Source organism: Acanthaster planci, linkage group LG14 (genome assembly GCF_054643075.1).
Source record: "Acanthaster planci isolate LZ-2023a linkage group LG14, COTS_SCS, whole genome shotgun sequence".
Taxonomy (NCBI): Eukaryota; Metazoa; Echinodermata; class Asteroidea; order Valvatida; family Acanthasteridae; genus Acanthaster; species Acanthaster planci.
The window spans coordinates 1,655,562-1,673,579 of NC_141790.1; the positions used below are offsets into that span (position 1 = coordinate 1,655,562).

General features: G+C 42.0%; 1 protein-coding gene and 1 long non-coding RNA gene across 2 annotated transcripts in view; both read right to left on the reverse strand.

The window, feature by feature from the left end:
* Nucleotides 1–1,598: 1,598 nt before the first annotated feature.
* On the reverse strand, nt 1,599–6,129 carry LOC110988096 (uncharacterized). The gene is made up of 3 exons (XR_002599368.2): nt 4,932–6,129; nt 4,596–4,722; nt 1,599–1,726 (listed from the first exon to the last, which is right to left on the reverse strand). It is a non-coding gene; the product is annotated as an uncharacterized LOC110988096 (long non-coding RNA).
* A 4,491-nt stretch (nt 6,130–10,620) lies between these two features.
* LOC110986001 (cholesterol 7-desaturase nvd-like) overlaps nt 10,621–18,018 on the reverse strand; it is a 30,135-nt gene continuing 22,737 nt past the window's right edge. Inside the window, exons 4-7 of the mRNA XM_087146093.1 lie at nt 14,023–14,075; nt 13,293–13,425; nt 11,443–11,616; nt 10,621–10,779 (exon numbers count right to left, since the gene is read on the reverse strand). Coding sequence (XP_087002219.1) covers nt 10,621–10,779; nt 11,443–11,616; nt 13,293–13,425; nt 14,023–14,075 — 519 coding nt within the window. The remainder of the gene's footprint in view (nt 10,780–11,442; nt 11,617–13,292; nt 13,426–14,022; nt 14,076–18,018) is intronic.

An 18,018-nucleotide genomic window follows, 5' to 3' on the forward strand; every position in this document is an offset into this window, starting at 1 on the left:
AATACATCTTGAGTTTTTTTCCTTAGATGTACATGCACAGGCCCACTTTTAAAGTCATAACATATTCTAAAAATAAATGGTGAGCAAAACTCACTTCCAAGCAATGCCACGTACATGTACATGGGCTAGACTTGGTCGACATAGCCTGGACTCCATGCCACATGTGTAGGCTAGGCAAAATATAACAGGCCTCCAGTAAGCCATATTGCTAATCAGTGGTACTGGGCTAACTTTGAACTAGTGCAGTAGTGGTATAGGGTCTGCTACTCAAGAAGGAATATAGGCCTACCATGTTGACTGAATTTGAACAATGGTCGAAGGCACTGTTGGAATTGCATTTGGACCATTATTTAAATTCGGTCAAACATGCAGTAAGCCCTAGCCAAGAGACAATAATCTTGTTGTCACTGCTGGCCAGCAAGTATAAACGTGAACAAAATCTGCATACTCGTACACAGCATACAGCCTATGCCATGGTCATGATGGTATCAACGCACACGTCCCGATACTGCGGTAGGTCTGGCCCACCTGCCCACGTACTTTCTCAAAACAAGCAGAAATCTTTCGTTCCAAGATGTAATCAAGTCTAATTAAGACCAGGTCTACCTTCACATACGGATATCAAATCTGCAAATGCCCAGTTCCTCAGAAGTTGTTGCATTCTTTCCATGTTGCAAATTTCAAGTTGAACGATATCGCGATGGTGGCACGGCGGCGAGAGCAAATGGAGAATTTTACCCCTTAACTTGGTAATAATTTACTTAACACTTGTATGCATTACATATCATTTGTAAATCATACTTAGTTATCGTACAAATTCGGCCGAATTTATATTACTTTTGTAAAATAAAACCAAATTCCATTTAAACCATGATAATTTAACGTTACAAAACAAATACGTATTTATTTCTCGAAAACTGTATTTAATTTATGTATAATTTTACCAGATTTTTTTTACATGGTGTTTTTACTACTCATTCTGTGAGTGCAAGCTGAATCCAATTTTCTTGGCTGAGGCCAGCAATGGCACGTGTGCATACAAAAGTCATTTGTAGTAACGGATGCAAGGTTTCAACGGTTGTGTGTGTTGTTGACAATCGCATCTTAAAGAGGTCGGACGTGGATTAATTAATCTGCTAATAATGCAGAAAACCATTATATCTGAGAATAAAGGCTTATTCGCCAAAAGGCTGCTTGTGTACTACCGATGGTTTCACAGCGGTATCTCTTTGTAATCCACGTGCAAGTTGTAGCTCTGCGTGCCGTGGTAGGTCCCCACCTCCTCCCATCGCTTGTTGCCCTTCTGCATCACGGCCGAGAAGGGCACGTCGATCTTCCCCTGCTGGATCTGGACCTGCACGCGGAGCAGGGTCTTGGCCTTGACCGAGGTCGGGAGGTTGAAGCTCCATTCATCCGACTACGTCTTATCCTCGCCCCCGCTCTGGCCGACGGCGAAGGTGTTGGACAGGCCCAGGGTGACGTCCCTGTCGGCGATGACCGGCACGCCAGTGCAGAAGGTGGTGCCGGCCTTGATGATGGTGGTGTTCGTCCAGTTCCACCAGTAGGTCTTTGTAGCGGTCAGGGTGCGGCTGGCACGCTAGGAGGCGGCCTGGTCGGAGCTGGTGCCTTTGCACTGGAACAGGTGGACCAGGCTCATGCAGGTGGAGTCGAGGCATCTCCGGTCTATGTGGAACTCCATTCTCAGTATCTCGGTGGGGAAAAACGTCTGCAAACAAGAGAAACAATTCAAATAGGATTGAATTCCGGCAGACAAAATCAAGGCTGACCACTACAATTGTAAGCAAGTTCAAGCGACCACTATAAATTTGTTCAGGAACTTTGCCTGACACCAAAAACATTTCTTTGTGCACACGCTACCAGGATATACAGACCAGTGGTCAAGAAATGGTTGTTGCCTTAACTTGCCCTACTATGGATCAGCATGGTATGCACATAAAACTCAACGTAATAGATGCACCTTGCTACAATTTTTGAATTGAGAAAACTCATTGTTCGTGTGACTCGTCGAAGTGCAATGATTTACTTAATAGAAAAGCAAGTTGGTTGTGATTCTTTCATTTTGCAACTCCCGAAAACCTTCGCGCAATTTTCCAGCTACATTCCCGGCCAGCCCCGAAGGCCTGTCGTGTGATTAACTCCCCCAATCCAATCTGCTGCAGACTCATTTAACCCTGTACTCGATGAAGACGTACTTCTCTGACCGGTCGAAGCGAGGACATTTGATCATCAGCGCCCCTCTAGTGTGGACGATTCATGTTCGCGCAGTGGTAAGAATAGTTTCATTCGGTAGGCCTAACAGATGATAATGTTTGATTTTGCTTGGCTTCGCCAGATTGATAAAGTAATACGTAAATTTCAAACTAAGTTGACAATGTATTGTCCAACCATGCAAGTCATGACATTGTGGTTGACAAATCAAGCATACGTTATTATAGTATCGCATGTGTAATACGTTTGCGTCTTTTCATCATCAGTTGTGCGAAGGGCTTTTTTTACCGCGACACTAGCGAAATTCACTACCTACACTGTAAAAAATGCACCTAAAGTTTAAAAACATTTCTAAGCCCTTCACACGTTTCACAGAGATATGTTTGGACATTTTACATTGAAATACGTTGAGGAATATGTTTAAATGCTAAACATATTTCACCAATGTGAACGTGTATGTACCATGGAAAAGTGTGCAGCATTTAAACATAATTTTAAACAAATTAGCTAAATGAGGCCCGTTTCAAACGTCGTGCTTATGTCGTGTCGATTACAATTTGAGTTGATTTTTTGTATTTGGCAAGGCATAAGCGCGAAGTCTAAAGTCAAGTTGGCTCGGCAAATACTTAATCCCGTTCATAAATACCTTTTTAGCCACAGAACCAAGAGAAGTCAATATATGATATATTTCTAACGATTTTGTTGTAGAATTTCATGTTCATTGTGTATATTCCTTATGCAAATTTGTCTGCAAGAATATCCTTAAATGGACTTGGGTCGCGCACGGCGAGTCGCACGCACACAGACTCTTGACCAATCAGAATCGATTAAACTGTCTCATGTTCAGGTACCAGCGCGTGATTTACTTCTCAGCGGTCATTATGAAATGTTAATACACAGTCAACTTGCATTTGTTGAATAGGGAGACTGTCTGAGACTTTTAAACATGTATAATGTGTTTAATTGTAAACGCTGTTCTTACAATGAACTTCCAACTTGAACCAAGATTAATGAAGCTGCTTGCTCGTTACCATTTCCATGTTAAATCACTCAATATTATTTCGTTTAACAATACTTCATACGCCAATGTAAGGAATTATGGGTCCCAAGCTGAACCAAAAGATGGTGGGTGCGATTTTCCTAGCAATGGAGGGTCCTGTGTTAGGAAATTCACCTCGCTGGTTCACAAACGACTACGAGATACATGCGTTATGTGCTCATCACTACCAACAAAATTAATACTCCCGCAGCCAGCATGGCTCTTTTCAACTGATGAGAAGGTGCTTCTGCTAAACGCGAATAACCTCGTTCTTTTTTTGGAAAAAAACTGTCAAAACCGAGCGGACAGGTGAAGTCACATAGGAGAGAAATCAAAGGCCGATCGAAGGTTAATTTACCTTTGAAGCCATTATACAGGCTGCATGTTTCACGCTGATTCTGATTTGTTTAAGAGAAAAAATACATTTTGTTGCAGCTAGTCACAAGGAAAAAGGTTCAGGAACAGCTGCATTTAGATGTGTATCAAAACGGAAAACAAGCTCTCCATGAATTATATATATATGCATATGTACGCCAACGGTCCCAATCACATATGTTGTCGACAGCATACAGAAGTTTGAACCGAAAGGCTTTGATTGCAACTTCGAGGACAACCATTCCCTTTATTCGTAGATGATCAGCTGGTACCTCTACTTTATCAGCACGAACCTCTAAGTTAGTAGTTAGGCTGACTCAGTATGCTTGGATTGATCAAATACAAACAGGAAATGGTGGCAAGGAACCAATTAAGTCCTCAAAAATTGTCACTAATCAACCTAAGTCCAAGTTCATGTAAACCTTCGACCTAAACTCTAGTTGTAAGTGTATTCCAGTCACAATTATGTAGGCCGCCCAGACATAGGTGAGACCTTACCCTAATTGTGGGGCCACCGTCTAGGAATGTCAGCACCCTTTAGTTCAGTATCGGCTACCTGCACTCACTTTCTCACCGTGAACAGACTATTCACTCTCAAAGCTCTCATAAAACATGAACTTTGTTTGATTAAGAGGTAATTGTTTTAAAGTTATAATGGTTATAATCTAATGAAGCCAAGTTTGGGACTTGTGCACTTTTACTGGCCTCCCCCTCCTCCCTAACAACAAGTACAAAATTATCGTTGAGGAGCAAAACTTAGCCGAGAATCAATGAGCCAAGGTGTAGAGTGAGTGAAGGCGTTTTGTAACACTATCGGTGTGAAGACGTGACTAGGTTCACTTGGAAAGGGAGGCTTGGCTTGAAAGGGGTAACACAACAACTCTACGGCACCTGATTAAACTGATGAGCAGGATGGTATTAATGAAGAAATCTGTCTGTGTATTATACCTACATAATCAGAAAACAGGGAGTTGGTGACTTGCAGTTGATCAGGATACCGTAGCAATCTTGCAGAAACAGTGATTTTTTAAACGGAGGAGTGTAGTTTTGGAAATATATGGAACAGAAAACCGTGGTGGCTGGGGAAGAAACAAAAAATAAAACTAATAAATTCACTGGAATGAACGTACATGTGCCCACTACACATAAGTGTACACGTAACGTTGAAACAATTGTCCCCGATTAAGGCTAAGGTTTGTACTCTAAACTCCTCTATTTTATATATTAGCACAAGAATCACTGTATGATCTAATAATATAAACACCAAAGAGTATACAGCTGTACTCACATTTGTCAGTAATGCACGGTAAGGGCAACTTTGGAGGTATTCTGGTTGGGACTGTGTTTTAAACCTGATTTTAGAACGGAATGAATGGTGCGAAAACGAGTAAACTATTGAGGGCGCCCTACTAACTACTGCGCGGTCATCCGGCATTGAGGGACTTTTTCACAATCAGCGATCCGATTGGTGCATTTTAGAAGTTCCTGCCAGCTTTCAGCTAGGTGCCAAACCTCACGTACGCAGCTCTAGTGCTCAGACATTTTATGGTCTACCAGTTCCAGAAACCATGAGCTTATAGTGACCAGGAAAGGAAAATCCTGAGCTACCCCCGGGCATGCAAGGGGAAACGCGGCCGCTTGGCCTAGTGTACCGTACACAAGTAAGATATCGGGTGATCTTATCCGGCAAACTATAGCGTTTCGCCTGGAAGGAGTTTGCATATTAGTTTGCCATTTTTAAAGGGGTCCTGCACTGTATTACCTATCACGAGATACTTCAAATTCAGTCTTCGTATTGCCATTTGCAGAAGCGTTCTCCTAACTTTTATTCTATGCAAATACAGATTATGCAAGCACAGATTTGCATATCATAAGGAAACAAAAGACTGCTACATTTGCATGTATCTTTAGGACGCTCTCTCTAGAATAAACGACATAACCGAGTAGCATCGGAGAATGAAAACACAAGTAAGAAATACAGACGCAGTTCAATCCTATCCTTTCTCCGGAAGTCATTATTCCCTTGCTGTTTGTTTGACCTATGACCTCATCTCACAGGCAGTGTGACTGGCAGACACGCCTTATCAATTATTCTGCAGTGTCTTCGTGGCCCAGGCACTGAATGCTATAACAGAGACATGCTGAAAAAGTTATGCTACAGCTCATAGCTGGTTGTTTGTGAACCCCGCTCCTTTTGAGAATTCTTTCATAAAATATTTATTTCGCTTAAAAGTTGACAGATTCACTGAGGGGAAAAAGGGCAACGAAGGGTACCAGAGTGAATAGTAATGAAAAGCACTTCCCCGTAACGTTTTCCAATGGTGCCAATTTAAACCATTCGTAGAATTCGACGTACATGTAACATGGTCGCTCTTGTATGTACTTAGGCCGTTTACTTTGAATGGGTTGGACCAAAAATTGTTGTAAACTTACAGGATGATTTGCAAAACCTTCGCCCGGGATTATAAACACTTGAGAGAAGTTCTTTCAAAGAAGTTACTTCATTGTTCCGCTTGTGTATTTACTTTCGAGAGGGTTTATTGCCTTTTTCTCTGCTGATAAATTTTCCATTCACTATGCACGTGGGTGTGCATGTACTTTGCGTGTACACAGTACACGCAGTAATTCTATCTGCTGACACGCTGAGTCCGTTGGAGGCTTAAGTTAGAACGTCCATACGCTACACCTACTATACATAATGCGCTGAACGTGTACACGCACAGTGACCACGAATCGACCGTTTGTGATGCCTCTCCGTTGATGACGCGTGGGATTGTGTTGTTAAATCACGCGCAGTGGTACGTGCGCCTGAACCCCGCTCCGCTCCGCAAATCACAAGTCATTTTCCCCGACCTTTTCTCCTACATCATCGCAGTGTCTTGTCTGTTTTAGTGCCGAGTCTTAATTGTTTTTCTGCTTATGTCTTCCGCTCATTTAGAAACAGTTTAAAACCGTTCTGACACGTCGTTCTTGCAAAACACTGGCCCGAGAAAGACGGTGCCAACTGACATGATTTTGTCTAATGAACGCAAACCAACATGCATGACCGCATGGACGTTAAATGAAAGCTGCACAGATCAGGATGGGATTGAATTGCAAGTAATTTTCGAGCCGGAAGGAATGTGTGTTTCATTCCTAAAAGCTTTCAGTTAAGTTGACAAACTTTGGTTTGATCAAAGCCGTCAATACACATATCAAGGGCAGATCCTTGAGGTGTGGGATCTGGGGGACATACCCCTCCACAAGAGGGTGGGGGATGGGGAGGGTGTGAAAAATACTGAAAATCCAAAGTTAAAGTCCATTTCACTTTCCTTTCTTTGCTAAGTATGTAAAACCTTCCAACGCAGTCAACACCTCAGAAACACCACAGAAGGCCATATTTATCTTAAAAAATCGCAAATTCGATTTGCTACCATAGGGAGTAAACAAATTGGTCTTCTAACATGTATTTATGGATCCCCTTTCACAATAAAGCAATTGGCCTTTGAACATATATTTCCAATCAAAAAATCTGCTATTTTTGCCCCACTCATGTCTAAGTATGTTTGCAAATGCTGATTGTGTTTGAATCCAGAGATACTACACTATACACACAGAGTCCAGGGCACAGCTCACCAACACGATGCACAACAGCCCAGTTTTGACCTTTTTCCTTGAAATTAATCGAGGCGATATCGGTGTTCAACCTCCACATGCGTTGTTGGCGTTTTGGTCTGAGAGGCTGGAACGAGCGATTCCAAGGGGATGTTGGGATGGACGTTTAATATCCAGCACGATATGTAGCAAAAGGGGGCCCCCCAATCAGATGCACAAGCCATGTACCCTGAGACTATGGTGCCTATTACAACCCTCCCTGGAAATCTTAAAGGAATTCCGAAGATTCCGTCAACACAAAAGAAGACACAATGGGGGGGGGTCTCTTTTGCCACATATCGTGCACCAAGGAATATTATGAGACAGCACCAAAGGTGCGGCCTGTTCAGGCGGATCCACCCCCCCCAGCTGTATTCAGGTAAAAAATTCGTAAAAGTCTGTCAAGGTGAATACACTTTGGCTTGATCTAATTCATCTATGAGCCCAGAGCGCAAACAAGAGAGGGTGCAATTTTCCTAGCAATAGAGGCTCCGACCGATGAGGAAGTGCTTCTGCTCAAGACAGATACCAACACCAAGAGAACAAGGGAATTGGATTTGGGGCTATATCCCCTCCCTATTTTTGAAAAATAATGAAAGCGGAATTTTTGCTTTATTTCATTATCCTGCCTTCCCACATTGTGTAAAAGCCCAGGAAATGAAGCCCAACCCTCAAAAGGACCACAAAAGAATACATAAAAAAATCCTTTTTTTAATTTGGCGCACCAGGTAAAAAAGAAATCCTTTTTGGCCCTCAAAAACAGTTTTGTCTGGAAAGTCTTTTTTTTCCCAAATTTGAATCCACAGAGGTAACAAACCTAGATTCAGGCGCAGACACCGAGGCAGTGTATCGTGACTCGATTCTGTCATTTATCTGCACAGTGGGATCTTGCATTGTGGATTTAAAATATAGAATATATGTAAAGACAATCTGCTGCTTGCATTGGACATGAGTACAGTTTCGCAAACCTCCCAAAATTTATTTATCCAGTTGAGGCAATGACTTATTTTTTTATTTTTTTTTTAGAATAGCCGGGATTTGAACCAGGACAGCAGTGAGGTGGAAGACGACGATAAAACAACTACGCCAGCCTGACTCCCCGAAAATGGGGAAAAGAGTTTGGTGAACCTGAGGAGCCCTGAACAGATAAAATTGTCCCGAACAACACTGTGCTGAATGCTTTACTTTAATCAGTTAAACTCAGTGTTCAAGAAAACCAGTTAGGTTTTGATTGGTACATAGAGCTGATTCTGGACCAGACTTTGTCTGATATATGGACAAAGTGTAAAATCAGGCTCTTCTTTTTAACACTGCGCAGAATATTAACCGTGCCAATCTTGGTTATCTTGATGAATGAGGTATCCATGACATTTCATAAATATATGTAGATATGTCTTGTAAATTTAAACTTGTGTGAGATCACAGTACTAGATCTTTATTTGGCATATGCTGGAAAGTGTGTATGGCTGTATAAATTACCATTAATTTGAGAACCTCCAAGAGATTTAATTAGAAAATTGCTAGGAGATAACCTCAAATTAAAATAATAATAGTATTAATAATAATGATGCCACTTTACACTTTGTAAAGGCAAGTAATAATGTTACAATCCGGAGAATTCCAAACTGTTTAAGAAAAGTAATTATTCTAAAGCAAATGTTTTTCCCGATGCAACAAGGAAGTCAAACAAGATGAGATTTATATCAGGAAAAAATGAACACTGATGGTTTAATAAGAATGTTACACTTAGCCTGTAAAAAATAAGGATAGCAGTTTAATGATCGAGAAAAGATCTTATTAAAACCAGTTCTTACTGGCGAGAGCTTGGCAGGCACTGCAAAGACAAAGCTAAACTCCACAGGTGGCTGCTACAGTTAAGTATTGACGGTGCAAAAATGAGCTGCAACGAGGAACAAGAATAAGTCCAAGAAGAATGACCGGGCGAGAGACGAAACGGCAAGGGCGTGACGACCGTTGCAAATACGGGACTTGATGATCTCACAAACTGGAATTGGATTCAGTTCACAAACTGTCTCTTCCGGAACAAAATTCAGCTCTGCACTTCATTTGGTCTGGACGAATTTTTCTTACAAGTGCCGTCCAACAGACCTCTTGCCACCAAAGGTGGAGATCGTGCAGAAGTTATCAAGTCAACTACTTCTCACACCCCGCGCGCGTACAGAGGAATTACCTTCCAAATTTTATCTTGGTGTGTGTGTGTCGCTCTCTCTGTCTTTGTCTGCCAGAGCCCGTCTTTTTAGCCAACAACTCTTCTAGAAATTTCTTAGTTTCTACAAATTCTTATCACTATGTAAGTTTCTTAGAATAAGTCTTTTAGCATTGTGTAATCTTTCAAGAAGAATCTTTGTACGCCAGAAAACGTAGGAATAATTGTAGACAATGTTAGAACACATTGAGGTAAGTCGCCGCTGCTTGTGATCAAACGCAGGTGACAGTTGGGGCGGTACCATCACATAATCTGTTACATGTTCCGAGACTGTGTGCATACATAAAATAATTTTAGCAGCTTCATTTTGGAAACTTATAATGATTTTAACTTATAGTCAGAGTTATAAAGTGACATATATGTGTCTACCAACTGTTAAAAAAGCCGTAATTTGTTCAGTTGTAAAGACCCCAGACAGATTTAACACTGGAAATGAGATCATAAAGAACGCTGACTTCATGTAAGCTTCAACCAATCGTTGAAAAGATCCAGCAGCTTTCATAACTATTATCTCATTTTACTGAAAGTCCGTTACATTTATTATTCAAAGAAACGTTATTAGACTATCCGACGCTGCTAATAAACAGAGGTTATAGAGTAAGATACCAACATTCTAAATATTTAAGTATTGCAATTCATATTATGTGATGTATGCACCAGGTGAATACGAGGGGCTCCATATTCATTTTACATTCTCAAGTGTGAATTTGCCGTACATGAAGCTAATCTCAAGACAACAGTTATGGGAAGCAAACTGTATTAATGACTTCCAAAACTGAAATTTTCCGATCAGGAGCTAGCTTATAAAAGTAAAACAAAAATATCAAAGATTTGAACAATGAACACTCTTTAACGATTTCTTTCCATTACCCACTCCTAAATATTATGTGAGCGAGCTGGATCGTTGAATTTTTCCCCTTTTTATACCTGCGACCTACAAAGCAGTTTAGTTATTATCAAAGGGCATAACGTTATCAGATGTCATTTTTACATTACATTATATTAGTAGCATGTTACGCACAAGCGTCTTTGCAGGACAAACCCAATTTGTTAACAGCTTTGGGTAGTCGCACCAGGTGCCAGTTTTATCTCGCTTTCCCTCCTCGCCAAACGGCATTTACCACTGCAGAGGATCTGACGGGTTGTATCGCGGGCTGTTCTTGGTGTAGAACTGGGAGAACCAGCGGCGATAAGGCATGATCCACTTGTCCTCTTTCAAGAGAAAAGGAGTTTTCTGGTAGGTCTTGTTGGCCCAAATCATTAAGTCCTTTCCAATCTAAACACAGCGAATACAGGCATTGTTTTAAAAGAAATACAATCAAATGGTCGTTTTTACCAAATGTTGTCACTGATTGGTGGAGACAGGAACTGAGGATGCATCCCCGATATATTGTGCCGGTGACTCTAATTATGAGGATATCTGATATCAACATTAATATTCTTAGATCAAACTCAGTGCAAAAAAGGAGAGGTTTTCAATCATTTGTTTTCCGAATTGTATTGTTATATTTTTAATGTGTTATGAGTGAACATTATATGCTCCAAAATAAGGCCAAAGATAATACCTTCAAGTTACCTTTTTTTTGGGGGGGGGGGTCACCAAAACGTGTATTTCATTTCTGCTTCGATGGAAATTTGGTAAAAGAAATATTTGTTCAGTTATTCGAATTGGCTCAACCTTAATCCCTGGCAACTGTGGGTCGCATGATGGACAATAGGATCATCCCAATAGGTTTTTGTAATAAACAAAAGAAAAAAGGAGAGGCAAAAGAGGCATCCTCTGGTCAAAATGACCACTCAATTGAGTGAATGATGAGTAAACTCTTGATCTTGAAAGGCACAATCCATCGTGAGACATTTTGCTCCACGTCCCCCAAAACAACCCCTTTTCCGCTAGCACTTATTCAACAGACAGTGATCGGGAAAAAGATATACTTACGCCTATACGCACAACGTATAATTCGAGCCTATAGAAGAGCCAGTGCAAGATCCTAAAGGGGGACGTGGAACGGGTGTAATGTAAACACACAATCTTCTGCCTCAATGGTCCCACGGGCACAGTGCTCACCAGCATGACGCTGTCGTTGAAAACGCAGGAGAGAGCAGGCCCATACTGTGAAGAGATTAAAGGAGCGACACCAAGCGGTTACCAAGGTAAGGTCTATTCACCCAACACAAACGGTTTATCTATTCTGCATGAGACTTACCCATGGATTGTAATTATTTCTGAGGCCATAGGTGATTCAGGTTTCGAGTCTTCATACTGTCAGAAACGCTGTGTTTCCTTGCATTTGTTCTCAGGAAAGTACAGACTCACAAAATGAACAGAGGCATGGTACACGTACGAACTCACGCCCGATATTTATTTCACATCATGCAAACCTTCATTTTATCCAATGTCTTCTTTTCACTGAATACAGATCAGTGTACAAATCTCCAATAATGCCCTTTTGTTTGCGTCATACCACATATCAACAATCAAAGCGTCATTCTGGACTGGAGGATTCTCCAAGTGTTGTTTCTTTAATTTCTTTTATTCCAGAAACCCAGTACTATAATCCTCGGGGATTATGATGCACAATATAACGAATGTCAAAATTGCTGCTCACACTGCATTCACGAGATCACAAGATATTAGCAGGGTACCACTGAAAGTATGGGTAACACCCTTGTGATTTTGGGTACCATACGTCACTGTTATGGACATTTTGCGCAAAGACGATCAACAAGAACTACTTCGAAGTTACGGCTTTATTGTCGTCTCCGGTTCCATCTCTGATATAAAAGGGTCTTTTAGGTATAAATGTATACTGTCTTAAAAAAGGAGTCGCTTTTCCTCAGAGACCACAGTATACAGTTTAATTGTGCGGTAACAGGACATTACCTTTTAGGGAGTTAAGAACTTTAGAATCAGAGTTAAAGCTAACCAGAGTGCCACAGGTGAAGCCGGGAAAACTTGCAATTCAGTTTGTACGGAATTGGTGCATAGTAGCCCCAACGTGTGGCAAAGTAAATTTTTGTCCTTCCACAGACTGAAGGGAACCGTATTATTTCTGTCGACCCTCTGTGCTTGGTATGAAAGCTATTTTTGAAATCTCTGGTTTACAACGAAGTAACACTTGTGATGATTTCAGAGAGATACCAGTTTTCTCCAGGAATAAATGGGTGAAAAAATGTAGGCCCTTCGGGAAAATTAAAGGAAAATTTGTACCGCCTTACATTCTGTATTTGTCCGCTAAAGGTTTTTTTGGCCACCATGGCCACTTATGAGCCTGCCTACTTAATCATGATTTTATAAATAAAACTGACCATAGTGGTACCGATTCAGAGAAAAGGGATCCCATTGGACAGTGGAAGAAATGAGTCACGCTTCTGCTCATTGGTCGAGGGGTGTGTTCATTTTGTTGGTAGCAACGCGATTGTAAAGCGTGCATTTCGTTGTCGTCTGTGAACCAGCAAAGTTTAGTTCCGACCAAAAGAGCCTCCGTTGCTAGGAAAACAGCGCCCTCTTGGTCCAGCTCGGGGCTCATGGACTGGTCGTTGTTCCATCGGTAAAGGAAAAATTGACCTGTTTGTTTCACACAGTTCTGGGTCGCGATCAGTGATCCCAACTCATAGTTCGCTCCATCCATCACGCAGGTTCTGGTACCAGTGAACCTACGTAGGGTCATTGATCGCGATCCAGATTGGTGCAAATGAAAAGATTCCCGAATGGCAGCCGTTGCTGTGGGTGAAAGTAGAGGTGACTGTTGCCCCTCTCAGAAAAGATGCTCAAAAGATTAAGTATACCTGCTCAACGTGGTTTCCAGATGTGGGCCTGGGATCGAAATAATGAGCCGCACTGTAATTATAGCTGCAGATATGAGTCTTTGACGGATGAATCTCCCATTTCATATTGCGGAAGGTCTTTGGAATGATTTGTCTGGCAATGACAAGAAACAAAGATATGCAGATCATCATTTTCATTATCTCGCTAAAATACAGTACCAGCAACGATCCACATGACCACAGCAGAAAAGTCTGCGTGTGGCGTGGAATACGCAGTGAGCATCCCATTTTTGTTTAATTAAAAATGAAAATAATTGTTACCAAATTAATCGTAAATATCAAAAGAATAGATATTCCAGCAGGGACGTGCGTCCAATATTATGCACTTGCTGTCTTAGTACAACCACTGTACAATTAATTAGTTTCATAAAAGATAAACTTTAATGACGAAAACATGGAAAACTAGACGCACTTAAAAATAAATATGAAACCTTTTTTCTTTCTGTAGATGATGCAGTTCAGAAGTGCAACTAAACGGCTGCAAGGTGACCACGACTAGGTAAGCTCAAACAGTTTAACCAGGGAACGTTTTTATACAGTGAAAAGGTCATTTATAAATATAACATACTGTGGCTGGTGACTAGCTAATATGCGCTGACGCAACCAAAATCATAAATGGACAACCCAGACACGATTGTTAAGCACTACAGAAATTGAAAGACACAAAAGTTGACATAATGTCTGCACTTACGGTCCGTGTAAGTAGTCAAAGTGTGTCAAATCAGCGCCATTCTCCGGCAGTTCCTGATAAAAATTATAACATTATTAATTCATTTACCTGCTTTCATGGGGGCATACAGGCTGCAGTTTGTTCAAGCCACAGTATCCCAAATTAACCTTGCCGTGGCTTTGGCCCTTGTATGTCTCATACAATCTCTCCCGACGTACAAACTACAGAAATACCCACATAGACCATCAGATCAAATTCACATTTTCATTCACATTCCGTGATCTGTGTGGCCTCTGCCTAAAATCAAACCTTTATGCAAACAAATGATATAGTACCCATAGTACCACAAATCAGTATAAATCAAGGGAAAAAGGGATAGCCGTAACCCGCTGGAGTGCATGTGTTGAATGAAAAAAAATACTTATATTTTGTATCATTGATAAGATTTTAAATAAGTACACGATTTTAAAGTTCTTTTAACGTTGTAAAATTACATAAATACAAACAAGAGAGGCACAAAACTGACTAATCCACCTCCAAACATGTTGGGAAAAATAGGGCACGTGAGCTGCTAGAAATAGGAAGTTGGCCCAAGAGGGCGCCCTTCAACAAAGCAGTTTGCAGCACTACGGGACGACAGAGCACGCATTTCACAGTCGTTTGTGATGCACCAGCAAGTTGCAGTTCCTACAAAAGAAGCCAACGTCGTATCGCATGTTGATTCTAGCCTTGAAGGAACAAGTACGCATGCAGCCCATGGAGTCCAGGTTGCATAGGAGCCTTTCTGTTGCGCCCTCTCTTGGAAACGGTCGGGGCTTATGCGCACGCTGCACGTGCTTACACGATGAGCTACCATCCATGGTTTTGTAATTCTTAAAATCGTCTTGCTGCACACTTGATAGACATTATTCTGTATTGACTTGTGAAGGGGATATTGCAAAAAAATGTTTGACGGGCACAGTAACAGGCTGATTGTGCTTTGGATTGCTGGGGTATCTACAGGTTGATTTCGAAATTAACAAAACGACTGGGGGAATCTACGTTTTGTTATTTACACCGTAGTTCTCTAGATTCGGAGTCCTAAGCCGTACCAAAGCTAGCCCCTTATTTTGTTTAAAAAGTGCCTTTTCCCCAGTTAATGTCCTCTTTTACCAGATCTTTTTTACTCAGTGCCCCTTGCTAATGTCGAACAAAACGTCAGAAACTGTGCAGCCATGTGGAGAGCGGCGCCAATAGAGCCTTTGCAGCTGGTATACTATATGGAGACTAACTACTGAAGAGCACTCTCTGTAATGTCCGACGCCGTCCAAATGGGACAGCACCGCCCCCAAAAAAGATATCCCCCCCCTCCGCCGCTTTGCGATTTTAAAGCCCATAGAGCGTATGGCTCGCAGCATGTACAATGTATACCGAGTAGTGCCCTTTCTCACATATGCCCCCAACGCCAGTCAAAAAGACCTTTTAACGCTGAGTTGCAGATCATTCCAGAATATCAGCACATGCATGCGCGTGCGATCGGCCTAATTATTATCAGCGTGACCGTAATCCAACTCACCGCACGTAACGGGGTCGAACTCCTTCAAGTCAGGTTCTTTGTTCTCGAATGACTTTGGGTTTTTGAAATACTGGCTCGTTCTGTATTAAACTGGTAGTAGTAATGGTAGTTAGTATAGATCAGTTTGACCTCTGACCCTTGACCGACTTCGTGTGCAGTATAGATCAGGTTGACCCACTTCCGGTCGCGTGTGAGTAAGTCACGTGATAGTTATTTTTAGGTTCAGAAAGGTCGGTGCGGTTAGTAGGTCAAAGGTGCGTAGTAAACGGTGAGTGGGCGAGAGGTCGACGGAAAGGGCGGGCGTAACCGCGACAACGGTCGAGGAGGTGGAGGGGCTGGTTAAAAAATGAAAACAAGAAAATCGAGCGTACTCACCCGAATTGGCCGTGCGTCGCGCCGCGTACTCTAAAATGGAACTCCAACACAGACACGTAGACTGACGCAGAGACAGACTAAGGATTTATTTCTTTTGTGAACATTTGTGACCCCGGATCGGGGTCTTGTGGAGAGGCCCAGAAAATTTGAAGCTCTCATTCCAATGACAGAATGAAAGTCTTCAAACAAACGGGGATCTCCAAGGAGAAGACGTAGAAGGGGAATGACATCCAGTCCTTCGTCGTCCGCTCCGTCGGCTTCTTGACGGCTGACAGGAGCTCCTTCAGGACGGCCCTTCCCGCCAGCTCCTTCAAGGTCAGAGTAGACATGGGGGACAAGGCCTGTCGGACTCTGCACTCCATGTTGATGTAGCCGCGCCTGTGGACCAGGTAGCACTGCAGTTCCACGGGTATCGGGAGCATCCTTGCCAGGGTTTCTGTCACTCGGTAGCATCTCTGGCGTCTGCGAGTTAACTCCGCCTCGACTATATTCGCCGACAATATCTTTAGGCTCATGGTGCGGCCCTGCAGCTGGTGGTGGTTGCCGTACCATTTCCGGTAGCGACCGCACTGAGCTTGCTCCCACAGACGATGCGGCGTGACTAGCGCAAACCGCTGACCCTTCTGGTAGTGGCGAATAGCCAGCCTATTGTAAGTCTTGCTATTCGCAATGATGACGTCGGTGTCAGCCAATTTGTCTATATCGTCCAACATGGAAAAAAGAAGTAGTGATCAGGTCCTTAGCCGTCCATTGACCGGAATCGAGGAAACGTTGGCCTTCGTTTAGGGTTTTTTGGAACTCCATGCTGATTCTGTGAAGTAATGAAATACTTGACCGTTTCAGATCGAATCAATTGCCTTTGTCACTTTGTGCGTTAATGGATTTTATACACGCACAACATTTGTGTAATGGAAGAACAAACGGAAAAGACCAAAATAATTCAGAATAAATAAAAAATGCAAGCACGAAGAATTGAGTCGGACGGTTTCAGTATGTACACAGCGACGGGCATATAGATAAGAATAATTACAATGCGCGTTGTCTTTATGTGTACGGCAGCGGTCAAGTGGAAAGGGTCAATGGTGACAGTCAAGTGGCAAGGGTCTACGGTTGAAATCTGGAGCGTGTAAGGGAAGAACAAACGAAAAAAGACTAAAATATCCCCGAATAAATATAGATATAGATACGAAGAGTCGAGCCGCACATTCGTTGTTATTGGAACAGTCAAGTCCGAACACGTGAAAGTTGATGGACGCGTTGAATTTCTTTAACGACCAAACTGACCGGATTAACTTAGAAAAATGATAAAGACGGGAAAAGAATCAAAGTATAAAGTTTTTTTGTTGGCGAAGCACCGGATCGTGAGGGAACTAAGTAATGGCGGTGCCCTATATGTTGACTCCCTTTTAGACTGCAGGCGTTTTGTACCATTCTTGCACGAACTTTTGTGAAGTACTTTATGCGATGTTATGTTTTTTTGAGTAGTTGGAGTTCTTTGGGTAGTGAAAGTACAAAGCAAAATGTCTGGAAACGGAGATCGCGCTTACGAAGAAGAGGATCTATTTGTTTCTCCCGATCCTACCGAGAGTCAACTCGACGAGTTACAAACCATTGCGGACTGAATAGTTAAAAAAATATAAAAATTTAACAAAAATAGAAAAACCGACAAGTGTAGGTTTCCTTAAGAAAAAAGAAATATAAGGATTTTTTTGTTATTTAATTCGTACGTTGTGACCATTTTGTTTGATTTTTTAATGAAGATAAAGTTAATAGCCTCTAGACAATGCTGACGAGGGTCAATATATTACATTTATTTGACTGAAATCTCTTTTAATGATTTTCAAAAAATTTATGTACTCTTACAGAAAACCTTCCAAAGTGGTGGTGGACAATCCCCACTGAACGAAAAAGGACAGAAAGAAGAGGAGGTAGCGGTGAGTGGAGGTAAATCTCGGAATGCAAGAAAAAAGCGGAGTCCCTTTTCTTACCTCCAGGTTGTAGACGAGAGTCCTCCCTCTAAACTTGCCCGTCAGCTTCCGTTACATGATTTTTCCCAGGCGCATGCCGACAACGACTACGCAGGCCCC